Source organism: Leopardus geoffroyi, chromosome C2 (assembly GCF_018350155.1).
Source record: "Leopardus geoffroyi isolate Oge1 chromosome C2, O.geoffroyi_Oge1_pat1.0, whole genome shotgun sequence".
Lineage (NCBI taxonomy): Eukaryota > Metazoa > Chordata > Mammalia > Carnivora > Felidae > Leopardus > Leopardus geoffroyi.
This window is the reverse complement of record NC_059333.1, coordinates 121,185,492-121,199,039: the sequence shown is the minus strand read 5'-3', so window position 1 is coordinate 121,199,039 and position 13,548 is coordinate 121,185,492. Positions and strand designations below refer to the sequence as shown.

The window sequence follows — 13,548 nt, the reverse complement described above, 5'->3', positions numbered from 1 at the left end:
TTTGGAGTAAACACATGACAATGTTTGGAAAGGTGGCCAATCTTGTCATCTACCTAGGGCCTCTTAGAGAAGATCTAAATAAGACTTTGAATGGTAAGAAAGATTTATATTTCGAAAATTTGGTAGTGTTGACAAGAACAGATATAGAGCAAATCAACCTGAATAGAATAGGAAGTACTTCCCTCAAATATAAGATATTCTGAAGTAAATTTATGTATTGGCTTTAAAAACCTAAAGCACCAAGGGCACAATTTTGATTTTTGTATAGTTGTTGTGAGAAGCAATAAGAATTATTCAAGAGATATAATTTGTAGTTTTACACCCTAGTTTTAAAGGTGAAAAAATCTTTTTCAAAGCAGTTTAAGACGAATTTTTAATGTTTATTTTTGAGAGACACAGAGAGAGAGAGAGAGAGAGAGAGAGAGATGGGGGGCGGGGAGTAGAACGAGTGGGGGAGGGACAGAGAGAGAGAGAGAAAGGGAGACATAGAATCCGAAGCAGGCTGGGCGCTGTCACCCCAAAGCCAGACTTGGGGCTCAAACCCACCAACAGTGAGATCATGATCTCATGACCTAAGCGGAAGTCAGACGCTCAACGATTAACAGACAGCTACCCAGGCGCCCCGCCCCCCGCCCCGCCCCGCCTTGAATCTGCTTTAAATAAGTTTGCTTTAAAAATAATTATTCAGGTAGGTAGTACTTCAGTTAGCACTTCAGTCAGCTTTTGCTCAACACACATTTATAAAATCAAATTTATAAATGTGAAGACAAACTTCTGGAAGGACTGTAATTAGAGTAGATCCTAAAAATATGCTTATCCAATGGTTACGTGTTGGTACACTTGAATTACATGTGAATAAAGGTATACCATCAGGAATGTTATGCCAATTTTATATCACAGACAAGTTGTTACAAAATAGTCTAGAAATGAGTATAGCTAGCCCAAACACACAGACAAGGTCAAGTCCGGTGGCGTGGCCAGGCAGAGGACCCAAACACGAAATATTCAGACAATTCCATAGGCGGGGTCGACTAAACGTTAAGTCGTCAGAGGCTCAATTAACCATACCCATGCTTATTTATGTGCAGCAGGAGACGGTAAATTACCTCAAATCAGAAACCCAGGTGTGGGGAGGACGCACTGGGGTCTTCGCCTTTTCCTTAGCAATTAGAAGCCTTCAGAGGCCGCAGCTGACAGACGAGGAACGGGGGGCGGGACGCAATAGACCCCGCCCCCACAACAGGCCCCGCCCACCACCGAAACGGCCCCCGTTGTCGTCGCTATAGCGGAGCGGAAGATGACGTGAGGAGAGTCGCGAACATCTCCAGGCGCAGCTGGGCTGGCGGTTCCCACATCCCGGGAGCCCGACGTGCGCAGAATCGCTCTAGGAGCTCCTTTCCCACAGATCTCTCATCCTCCTCCCGGGCCGGGCCGCCCCCCGCGCGGCCCCTGCGGCTCCTGGCACGGCCCCGCGCTCGGCTGCCGCCCTGGCGCGCGCCACTCTGTCGTCCCCGGAGGGGCGCGGACCGGCTCGGCCCGGGCGCCGGAGGCTGGGGAGGGGGCGCTGGCCCCGGGGCCGCGCATGCGCCGCCACCAATCTGGGGCTGTCGGTGGAGGGCGAGTGCTGGTTTCGAGGGGAGGCGACGCCCTTTGGGGCCAACGGGCCGCGCGCTGAGGCGGCTGTGGGAACGACTCATCCCTTTTCCAGCCCTGGGGCGGGGCTGGGGTCGGGGTCGGGGCTGGTGGGGGCCCCGCCTCCGTCTCCTGGCCTGCCCCCTTCATGGGCCGCGATGATGGCGGCCCTGTACCCGAGCACGGACCTCCCGGGCGCTTCCTCCTCCTCCCTACCTTCCTCCCCATCCTCCTCTTCGTCGCCGAACGAAGTGATGGCGCTGAAGGATGTGCGGGAGGTGAAGGAGGAGAACACCCTGAATGAGAAGCTTTTCTTGCTGGCGTGCGACAAGGGTGAGAGCTAGGCCCCTTTCTCCACTTCAGGGCGCCCCTGCCCTGCACACCCTTCGCCCTCTCCCCAGCCTCACTTTGGGGCACTCTTTCCTCACGCGCCGAGCGTCTGTACCCGCCGCGTCCGTTGTCTCGCCCGGGCCGCCCGGCGCCGCCTCTGAGAGTGGAGCTGGCGGGCGGGAGCAGCCGGCGAGCAGCCCTCCGAGCGCCGCACCTGGGGCGGCGGTTCTGGCCGTGGCCTCCCTTTGTGGGGTTCCGTATTTAGGTAGCGATGTGGGAACCCAGACCCTAGGGTTTTAGCCCCCGCCTCTGCTACTAACCCCCTGAATGACTTGGTCTCCCTCTCGGGGCTTCTGTTCTTTCTCTCTGGAAGCCCAGAGGGTTTGTCTAGTTTTGGATCTTCTAGTCCGAAAATTCCATGACCTTGTTTAAGGTTCCTCGTGTTTATGGGCTCTCAGCCATACTTGTATTATTTAGCTTCAGCCACCCAGTGCCTTGGTGTTCATGGACTGTTGAATGGCATTCGGTATGTCAATATCCTAGGGGGAGATAAAGACAGGCGTGGAGAAATTATGCCTTAGTGCCAAACTTTTTTTTTAATTTACGGAACTTTGTTCGTGCTTTCAACTGGAGAAGAAAGTTTATTGCTCCTGAGTCGTCTTCGGGGAAAAAAAATGGTAGTGCAAAACAATTACAGGGCAAAAATGTGAAATATGTTTAATGAGTTTTCTTTAAAAAGAAAATAAAAACCTAGAAATCAATTGTTTTTATGGCCATAATAAAATCTCTTCATTTAAGCATGCTTTCTGTTGGTACGTATAATAATAGGAATGGGAAATTGCCCTAAGACAGCTTTTATTTCCTACATGTAAGAAAGAGCTGCGATTTTTCTCTTTCTGAATTTATTAAGTTGCCTTACAATGGCCATGCTCACTTAGGCACACTGTTTAGGATCATGCACACTTCCAAAACATAAACCCAAAGAGCAGCTTACACTGTGAAAGGATTAACTACAGAAGATTTTTTTTTTGTCTGTGCGTATGAGCGTGTTTTTAATAAATCACAGCCTCTCTAACCTCTTACCACTTTTGAAATAGGATTTTATTTACACAACTTTTTGAAAACACATTGACATGTAAACAAAGTCTACCTATGTGTGTTGTCAGACACTTTTACGTTCTTATGTAATAGTATTAAATTAGGAAAGCCTTTGTTAAAGTCCACCATGGACACAGCTTTGAATAGTCTTGGAAATGTAAAGAAACATAGGATATATGTTTATAACCTCACAAAAGTCATTGTCGATTATGTAAAGTTACTTAGTATTACTGAAGTGGGTTATCTGAGTTCTCTTCCCTCAAGGATTCTCCGAGAGGGGAAGGGACAAGATTGTGTTATACTAGAATGAGTAAGTGGCTGCTGCATCTACCCCAGCTTACTGAGCTGTGGTTATTTTAAAGCAAGCAAAGTATGTCAAGAAAGGGCATTTAATGTTGCTGTCAAATTGAGGACAGAGGAATGCCATATGTGGTTGGAGTAAGTACTTATATGTATATTTAGAATTATTGCATGGTATACCTCAAATTAAAGTTTTAATATGTAATAGTTTTGAAGCCTATCTAGTAGTGTCAGTTGAAATAGCTTCCAATTCTTTGTCAGTTTCCCATTTTGTAAAATCATTAAGATTCTTGGGAGAGGTTTGGATTTTTGGGGCTGGGGTGAAAAGTAAATAAGCATGCTTTTTTTCCCCCTCTATAATAGAGACAAAAAAAATTTTTTTTTGCTTATCCCAAGCAGGCTCCATGCTATCAGCACAGAGCCCGATGCCAGGCTTGATCCCAGGAACTGTGAGACATGACCTGAGCTAAAATCAAGAGTCTGCTGCTTAACCAACTGAGCCACCCAGGCACTCCTAGAATTTTTTTAAATGAGTGCAATTAAATAGGTATTTTCTGTTTCAGGTGTGTTAAATTCTTGGCTTAGATTTGGAAAAAATGGCTTAAATTACATATATTTATGGTATGTTTACATTGGAAAAATAAATTGGAGTTATAGCAGTACTTTTTTGTTTACATGTTTGTATTCACTAATAGTGTTAAACTTTTAGTGTACCTGAACTAAATCTAAAAGTGAGAAGTTTGCTGAAGTAGCTATAGCTTCCACTGTTGGAGCTTTCACCAAATCAAATGGCAAACATTTACTAAAACAGCCATTAGGGTAGATTGCATATACTTTTCAAAGATGATTTCATTTCATCCTGACAACCCCATTAGCCAAATCTGTTGTTATACCTATTTTACAAATGAGGAAAATGAGGCTTAGCAATGTTTTAAAATCACTTTGCCCAAGGTTACATTAGCTAGGAAATGGTAGAATTGAGATCTATATTGAGCCTCCGCTCTTAGCCACTGTGTTACATTAATCTAGTTGTAGCTGAATGAATGAAAATAATTCGTATTAGAGAAGACATCTAAATTTGGACTTGTGAGTTAATGATTAAACTTGCTCTCCTATGAATGTTTTATAAATCTTGTTTCTGTGGATTCTGTTTATCCAATAAAAGTAAAAAGCTTTAATAGCACTAGAACAGATCCATTCTAGAATATCTATATTTATCTTCCTTTTCATTTAGCAATCCTACTCTACATGTACAAAATGATTATAATATATTCCACTTAGGGAGAATTCCTAAAAGATAAAGTGGTCATTGTGTATGTTAGTGGGTGGGTGGCTTTTTGAAAGGTCTGTACAGATTGAAGAGCAAAGAAAAAACGTAGGAAAGAAAAAGATTTTATGTTTGATTTTATAGTTTGTATAGCTGGCTTTTATGTAAATGAGCTCAATAGATACAGGCAAGTGCTGATCAGGTAGTGGCTACTTACTAGTGGCTGTTATTTATCTTGAAAGTAGGTCAGAAGCATGTATCATGGGTTCTTTGTGTAAAATTTAGAAGAAAAAGTCAAAGTTCCTGTACCAGTGACATCAAGTTAAGTCTGTTCTCACCCTCCCCCCCCCCCCACCCCGTCCCTAGTAAAATTCTCAGCAAGCACACTCATATTCTTTATAGACAGAATGCTGCAACTCAGGTGAAAGTTAATTGAAACAAGGGCTGGCTATTTTATGAAATATTAAGCAAGATTCTTATCACCTGCCCCTTTCCTCTCTCTTTGAGAGTTAATGTGATAATGAGCCACTTTTATTTGTGGAGCCTGTGGTTTACTCAGGCCTGCTGGCTGGAGAAAGGGTTAATTTGTTTAGGCTCTTTTAACGCAACTGGAGAGGATGGTAGCTTTTAGTATGCATTCATGAGCTAAGCAGGTATTAACCCTTTAATGTGCTGACGATCAGTTCTTGTGCAGAAAAAGAGTGATGAAAAGACCTTAGTCTGGATTCATTCCCTGTCAGCTTCCCATGAAGGGTATTTTCAGGAAATTCTATGTGCAATTAATGAGTCAGGATGCCCTTCTTGAAATTTCAGTATGGGGGCACAGGAGGGATGGAGAGAGCTGTCCTTGGGCTCAATCTAAAGTCTTGGGTCACCTTTGTGATAGGATTTTGCTGCATTGTGTGGGAGGGCGCCTTGATGACTGAATGCTTACATGAACTTTGCATACGTTTGGGCTAAGCATGCTTTTAAGATGGGTGACATTTTTGGGAGAAGTAATACCAAGCTGCCGTATTAATAACACCTTAATATATTTAATGGGGCTTTTTTTTTTTTAGCTATTTGATGTAAAATAAATTTTATATAAACTCATAAAGGATATAAACTAAAGTTTTATTCAACTTGCAGCATCACTGTGAATTGGGTCTCAAGTCATGTACCAGACTCTCATTACAAAGTAAACATTGCTTCTAATTGTTTTTCTAATGGATTCAAGAATATACTGTTAATAATTCTTAATTTATTAACTCACTATAAAAAAATGTATCACCTTCTATGCTGTATAATTTTTTCCTATAGCAGATTGAATCTTTTTTGCCAGATATTCATTATCATTAATAGTCTTCATTAACAGTCATAAATGGCTAAGAAATTACAGTAATTTCTTTTTTAAAAATATTCAAACATACCATATATATGAGTATCTTTAATTTTGAAGGTTTCACTTACAACAATATGATTACAACACATGGGGGGCATTTATGATAAATAGTGGGGTTTGCACATTTGGGTAAAACTACATTTTTTTAATAAGTTTATTTTTAGAGAGAAAGAGAAAGAGAGTGCATGTGCACGTGCCTGAGCGGTAGAGGGGCAGAGAGAGGGAGAGAGAATCCCAAGCAGGCTCTTCACTGTCAGCATAGAGCCCGACTTGTGGCTCGAGCCCACGAACCATGACCATGAGATCATGACCTGAGCAGAAGTTGGATGCTTAACTGAATGAGCCACCCAGGTGCTTCTGGGGAAAACTACATTTTTAAGTCATCTCCACTGTAAAAGTCTTGTGGGTATTTTATTTTTTTAAGATCTGGTTCAAGCTAATTTGAAGATTGCTATAGAGTTAACATTTTAATCGGTGTTGTCACTATTTGTATTTATAGATCCAGTAACTGAATTTGATCATGTCTTTGTATTTTTTTACTTCGTCATTTTTTTCCTTTTAATAAAATCTTTTAAGTGTCTTCAGTTAATAGTTCAATTTCAATGCTGCTGTTGAGGGGCGCCTGGATGGCTCAGTCGGTTGAGTGTCCAACTTCGGCTCAGGTCATGATCTCACACTTCGTGAATTCGAGCCCCACATCAGGGTCTGTGCTGACAGCTCAGAGCCTGGAGCCTGCTTCAGATTCTGTGTCTCCCTCTCTCTCTGCTTCTCCCCTGCTCACACGGTGTCTCACTCTCTCAAAAATAAATAAAGATTAAAAAAAAATTTAAAAGAATGCTGTGGTTGACACACTCAAAAAGTTTGTTACAGAAACTTGGTTTCAATAGCTTTACAATTTTTTTTTGACTGATAAATTCTCCCATACTTCACAACTAACTGAAAATTTGGATACTATAAAATTAAACTAAACTGAGCAACATTAATGCTCCCATTTTAGTGACACTGAAATTTACTGTCATTTGCCTGAAAATAAAATGAGGTGCTAATGAAGAAAAAAATGGAATCACCTATTCTTAATTGATATTGTAATTTTTCTCCACTGTCTTTCTTAAGAGTTTAAGTTGGCCAAGGTGAATTTGTTGCTAAGGATTCATGAATTACTCTGGTATTTATATACTATTTCATTTTTATTTATTTATTTATATTTATTTTTTTTATATAATTTATTGTCACATTGGTTTCCATACAACATCCAGTGCTTATCCCAACAAGTGCTCTCCTCAATGCCGCTCACCCACTTTCCCCTCTCCCCCACCTCGCCATCAACCCTCAGATTGTTCTCATTCCTTAAGAGTCTCTTATGGTTTGCTTCCCTCCCTCTGGGTACCTTTTTTTTCCCCTCCCTCACCCCCATGGTCTTCTGTTAAGTTTCTCAAGATCCACATATGAGTGAAAACATACGATAATCTGTCTTTGTCTGACTGACTTATTTCACTTAGCATAATACCTTCCAGTTCCATCCACATTCCTGCAAATGGCCAGATTTCATTCTTTCTCATTGCCAAATAGCATTCCATTGTATATATAAACCACATCTTCTTTATCCATTCATCAGTTGATGGACATTTAGGCTCTTACCATAATTTGGCTATTGTTAAAAGTGCTGCTATAAACATTGGGGTATGTGCACCCCTGTGCATCAGCACTCCTGTATCCCTTGGGTAAATTCCCAGCAGTACTATTGCTGGGTCATGAGGTAGTTCTGTTTTTAATTTTTGAGGAACCTCTGTACTGTTTTCCAGAGTGGCTGCACCAGCTTGCATTCCCACCAGCAATGCAAAAGAGATCCTCTTTCTCCTTATCTTTGCCAACATCTCTTGTTGCCTGAGTTGTTAATCTTAGCCATTCTGAAAGGTGTAAGGTGATATCTCAGTGTGGTTTTGATTTTTATTTCCCTGGTGAGTGACGTTGAGCATCTTTTCATGTGTCTGGCCATCTGGATGTCTTCTTTGGAAAAGTGTTTATTCATGTCTTCTGCCCATTTCTTTACTGGATTATTTGTTTTTTGGGTGTGGAGTTTGGTGAGTTCTTTATATATTTTGGATACTAACCCTTTATCTGATATGTCATTTGCAAATATCTTTTCCCATTCCTTGGGTTGCCTTTTAGTTTTGTTGATTGTTTCCTTTGCAGTGCAGAAGCTTTTTATCTTGATGAGGTCCCAACAGTTCATTTTTGCTTTTAATTTCCTTGACTTAAGGAGGAATGTGTCAAGTAGGAAATTGCTGTGGCTGAGGTCAAAGAGGTTTTTTTCCTGCTTTCTCCTCTAGGGTTTTGATGGTTTCCTGTCTCACATTCAGGTCCTTCCTCCATTTTGAGTTTATTTTTGTGTATAGTGTAAGAAAGTGGTCTAATTTCTTTCTTCTGCATGTGGCTCTCTAGTTCTCCCAGTACCATTTGTTAAAGAGACTGTCTTCTTTCCATTGGGTACTGTTTACTGCTTTATCAAAGATTAGTTGGCAATGCATTTGTGGGTCCAATTCTGGTTCTCTATTGCATTGGTCTGTGTGTCTGTTTTTGTGCCAATACTATACTGTCTTGATGATTACAGCTTCGTAGTAGAGGCTAAAGTCTGGGATTGTGATGCCTCCCATTTTGGTTTTCTTCTTCAATATTATTACTTTGGTTATTTGGGGTCTTTGTGGCTCCATACAAATTTTAGGATTGCTTGCTTTAGCTTTGAGAAGAATGCTGGTGTGATTTTGATTGGGATTGCATTGAATGTGTAGATTGCTTTGGGTAGTATTGACATTTTGGCAATATTTGTTGTTCCAATCCATGAGCATGGAATGTTCTTCCATTTCTTTGTGTCTTCTTCAATTTTCTTCATAAGCTTTCTATAGTTTTCAGCATACAGATCTTTTACATCTTTGGTTAGGTTTATTCCTTGCTATTTTATGGTTCTTGGTGCAGTTGTGAATGGGATCAGTTTCTTTATTTCTCTTTCTGTTGCTTTGTTATTGGTGCATAAAAATGCAACCAATTTCTGTACGTTGATTTTGTCCCCTGCAACTTTGCTGAATTCATGTATCAATTCTAGCAGACTTTTGGTGGAGTCTATCGGGTTTTCCATGTAGAGTACCATGTTGTTTGCAAAAAGTGAAAGTTTGGCTTCATCTTTGCCAATTTTGATGCCTTTTATTTCATTTTGTTTTCCAATTGCTGATTCTAGGACTTCCAACACTATGTTAAACAACAGTGGTGAGAGTGGACATCCCTGTCGTGTTCCTGATCTCAGGGGGAAAGGCTCTCAGTTTTTCCCCATTGAGGATGATATTAGCTGTGGGCTTTTCATAAATGGCTTTTATGATGTTGAAGTATTCCTTCTATTGCAACTTTCTTGAGGGTTTTTATTAAGAAAGGATGTTGTATTTTGTCAAATGCTTTTTCTGCATCTATTGACAGGATCTCCTAGTTCTTTTCTTTTAATAATGTGATGTATCACATTGAATAGCGAATAGTGAACCAGCCCTGCAGCCCAGGAATGAATCCCACTTGATCATAGTGAAAAATTCTTTTTATATGCTGTTGAATTCGATTTGCTAGTATCTTATTGGGAATTTTTGCATCCATGTTCATCAGGATATTGGCCTGTGGTTCTCTCTTTATGCTGGATCTCTGGTTTGGGAATCAAAGTAATGCTAGCTTCATAGAATGAGTCTGGAGGTTTTCCTTCCATTTTTATTTTTTGGAACAGCTTGAGAGGGATAGGTACTACCTCTGCTTTAAATGTCTGGTAGAATTCCCCAGGGAAGCCATCTGGTCCAGGACTCTTATTGGGAGATTTTTGATAACTTATTGAATTTCTTCACAAGTTATGGGTCTGTTCAAATTTTCTGTTTCTTCCTGTTTGAGTTTTGGTAGTGTGTGGGTCTTTAGGAATTTGTCCATTTCTTCCAGGTTGTCCAGTTTGTTGGCATATAATTTTTCATAGTATTCCCTGATAAGTGCTTGTATTTCTGAGGGATTGGTTGTAATAAATCCATTTTCATTCATGATTTTATCTATTTGGGTCCTCTCTTTTCTTTTGGAGAAGCCTGGCTAGAGGTTTATCAATTTTGTTTATCTTTTCAAAAAGCCAATTCTTGGTTTCATTGATCTGTTCTATTTTTTTGGACTCTGTGTTGTTTATTTCTGCTCTGATCTTTATTCTTTCTCTTCTGCTGGGTTTGGAGTGCCTTTGCTGTTCTGCTTCTAGTTCCTTTAGGTGTGCTGTTAGATTTTGTGTTTGGGATTTTTCTTGTTTCTTGAGATAGGCCTGTATTGCGATGTATTTCCCTCTCAGGACTGCCTTCGCTGCATCCCAAAGTGTTTAGATTGTTGTATTTTCATTTTCATTTGTTTCCATATATTTTTAAATTTCTTCTCTAATTGCCTGGTTGACCCATTCATTCTTTAGCAGGATGTTCTTTAACCTCCATACTTTTGGAGGTGTTTCAGACTTTTTCCTGTAGTTGATTTAAGTTTCATAGCATTGTGGTCTGAAAGTGTACATGGTATGATCTCAATTCTTTTATATTTATTGAGGGCTGTTTTGTGACCCAGTATGTGATCTATCTTGGAGAATGTTCCATGTGCACTCGAGAAGAAAGTATATTCTGCTGCTTTGGTTGTTGCTAAGGATTCACGAGTTACCCTGGTATTTTATATACTATTTAATTTAATTTAATTAATTAATTAATTTATTTTGTTTATTTATTTATTTATATATTTATTTTTTAACGTTTATTTATTTTTGAGACAGAGAGAGACAGAGCATGAACAGGGGAGGGTCAGAGAGAGGGAGACACAGAATCCGAAACAGGCTCCAGGCTCCGAGCTGTCAGCACAGAGCCCGACGCGGGGCTCGAACTCACGGACCGTGAGATCATGACCTGAGCCGAAGTCGGACGCCTAACCGACCAAGCCACCCAGGCGCCCCTTATTTTGTTTATTTATTTTTAAAGATTTTATTTTTATTCTCTACACCCAATGTGGGGCTTGAACTCACAACTCCAAGATCAAGAGTCAAATGCTCCACCAACTGAACTAGCTAGGTGCCCCCAATACTATTTCATTTTTTTAAATGTTTATTTATTTTTTAGAGAGAGAGTGAGTATGTGTGCATGTGCAGGCAAGCAGGGGAGGGGCAGGGAGAGAGGGAGACAGAGGATCCGAAGCAAGCTCCATGCTGATAGTGGAGAGCCCGATGTGGGGCTCAAGCTGGCGAATTGGGAGATAGTGACCTGAGCCGAAGTTGGATGCTTAACCGACTGGGACACCCAGGCGCCCTAATAGTATTTAATTTTTTTAAATTGCTATTTAGGACTCACTACATTGTTTTTATGACTGCTGGTGGGGTTGCAGCCTGCATTTTGGAAAACATTAGTCCAGAAAGATCATACTGAGTAAACAGGAGAGTTGCATAAGGTTAATGGAGAATGGTTGTGAAGCTCAGGTCCCATAGGGATTAATAAGCCACAGTAAAGATTTTGGCACTTATTTGAGGTGTCATGGAAAATTATAACAATCCTCAAGATTTTTTTTTAAATATTTATTTATTTATTTATTTATTTATTTATTTATTTATTTATTTTTGAGAGAGACAGCATGTGAATAGGGGAGGAGCAGAGAGAGAGGGAGACACAGAACCTGAAGCAGGCTCCAGGCTGTCAGCGCAGAGCCCAACGGGGGCTCGAACTCACGAACTGTGAGATCATGACCTGAGCTGAAGTCGGATACTCAGCCAACTGAGCCACCCAGGCACCCCTAAAAATTTTTTTTAATGTTTTATTTATTTTTGACAGAGAGACAGAGCATGAGTGGAGGAGGGGCAGAGAGAGAGGGAGACACAGAATCTGAAGCAGGCTCCAGGCTCTGAGCTGTCAGCACAGAGCCCAATGCTGGGCTTGTGCTCACAGACCGCGAGATCATGACCTGAGCCTAAGTCGAAAGCTCAACGGACTGAGCCACCCAGGTGCCCCAATCCTCAAGATTTTTGAATTGAATGATAGGAATTTTAAAAAGATCAACTCCGGCTGCTGGGTGGACAGTGGATTAAAGGAATGGGGCTAGAGCAAGGTGGACAAAATGGCCCACAGGCCAAATCCTCACCACCTGTTTTTGTGAGGCCTGCAAGCTAAGAATAGTTTTCACACTTTGCATTTCAAGTTATTGGGAATGAATCAAAAGAAGAATAATATTTTATAATATGAAAATTATATAAAATTTGAACTTAAGTGTTCACAAATAAAGTTTTGTTGGAACACATTGGAGTTCACCTGTGTACATATAGTTTGTAATCACTTTTCTGCAGTAAGGCAGACTTGGGTATTTGCCCATAAAGCCTAAAATATTTACTCTGTGGCCCTCTATGGAAAAAGTATGTTGACCCTTGTATTAGAAGTGTAAGCAGCTATTATCAGTAAAGAATCTATTGCAGAGTTCAGGAAAGAGATGATAGTGGTTTGGACTAGGGTAGCAGTATACATGAATACAAGGGGATGAGTATGGGAACTATTTTGGAGAGGGGGCTAAGAAGGCTTGCTATTGAATTGGCATATGGGTAGAATTGATTGAAAAGTTATTTTTCCTTTACTGAAAAAGGAACCATCTAGCCAAAAAGTAAACAGATTATGTTGCATTTTCTTCTATATATTATATTTTAAAAGATAAAAGATGCATATAATTATTAAAAGCAACTTTAATATAAAATGAAAAGTATATATTTGTCTGACATAAAAAGGCATTTAAATTGTAATCCTTGCTCTATAACTAGCTTCTTCCTATATATTTTAAATTTACTAATCTCTTTTCTACATATACGCTCATCCTAAATTTTAGGATTGTTCTGGGTTTAACAGTATAGCACATTGTTTTAAATGGCTTGCAAAGGTAAACTTAGGTGGAATACTTAGAAACCTAAACTATAGTTTCCTATAGGTTCTGTGACTATAGTATGTAATATTTCATTTGCATATGTGTGTCAGCTATCTCAAGGTGGTACTTTTTATTATCTTTAGGGATGAAATTTACTGATTTGGTTTTGATTTTTAAGTTTCTTTTTTCTTGTATAGCCCCCTGAGTATAATGGAAGTAGTCTTTGAAACCTTAAAGCTAGAGTATCTGACATTTGCAATAAATTACTCTTTAAACAGCAATCTAAAGTTTTAAAACGTAGCAGTTGTTTCTGTCCATTTGCTGTACCTACAGTTTATAAAATTTTGTAAGAATTGTATTTATACAATTCTTTATACTTTTCTGGCTCTATCAAAAGGCTGACTAGATAATCTGAAAACCCTCTGCTTCAAATCACCTAGGAATGCTAGCTAAAATACAACAAACAACCATTTAAATGAATAGTTGAGCTTTCAGGAAATTAAGGGAAACACTCAGGATCCAAAAGTGAGAAAAAGACTGAAAAACAGAGGAGTGTCCTTAAAACACTATACCTGTAGCAAAGCTGTAGATGAAGAAAAGAATCCATCCACCAGCACTGGGA

The 13,548-nt window shown here is 40.1% G+C and overlaps 1 protein-coding gene across 9 annotated transcripts in view; it reads left to right on the top strand.

Moving 5' to 3' along the window:
- Positions 1 to 1,397: 1,397 nt before the first annotated feature.
- Positions 1,398 to 13,548, top strand: part of TRPC1 (transient receptor potential cation channel subfamily C member 1) — a 65,511-nt gene continuing 53,360 nt past the window's right edge. For 2 of the 9 annotated variants that reach the window (XM_045503406.1, XM_045503404.1), the window contains exon 1: positions 1,398 to 1,965. In XM_045503406.1, the coding sequence (XP_045359362.1) occupies positions 1,791 to 1,965 (175 nt within the window). In that variant the 5' untranslated portion in view covers positions 1,398 to 1,790. The remainder of the gene's footprint in view (positions 1,966 to 13,548) is intronic. The other 7 variants (XM_045503402.1, XM_045503403.1, XM_045503407.1 and 4 more) reach the window with 6 other exon arrangements.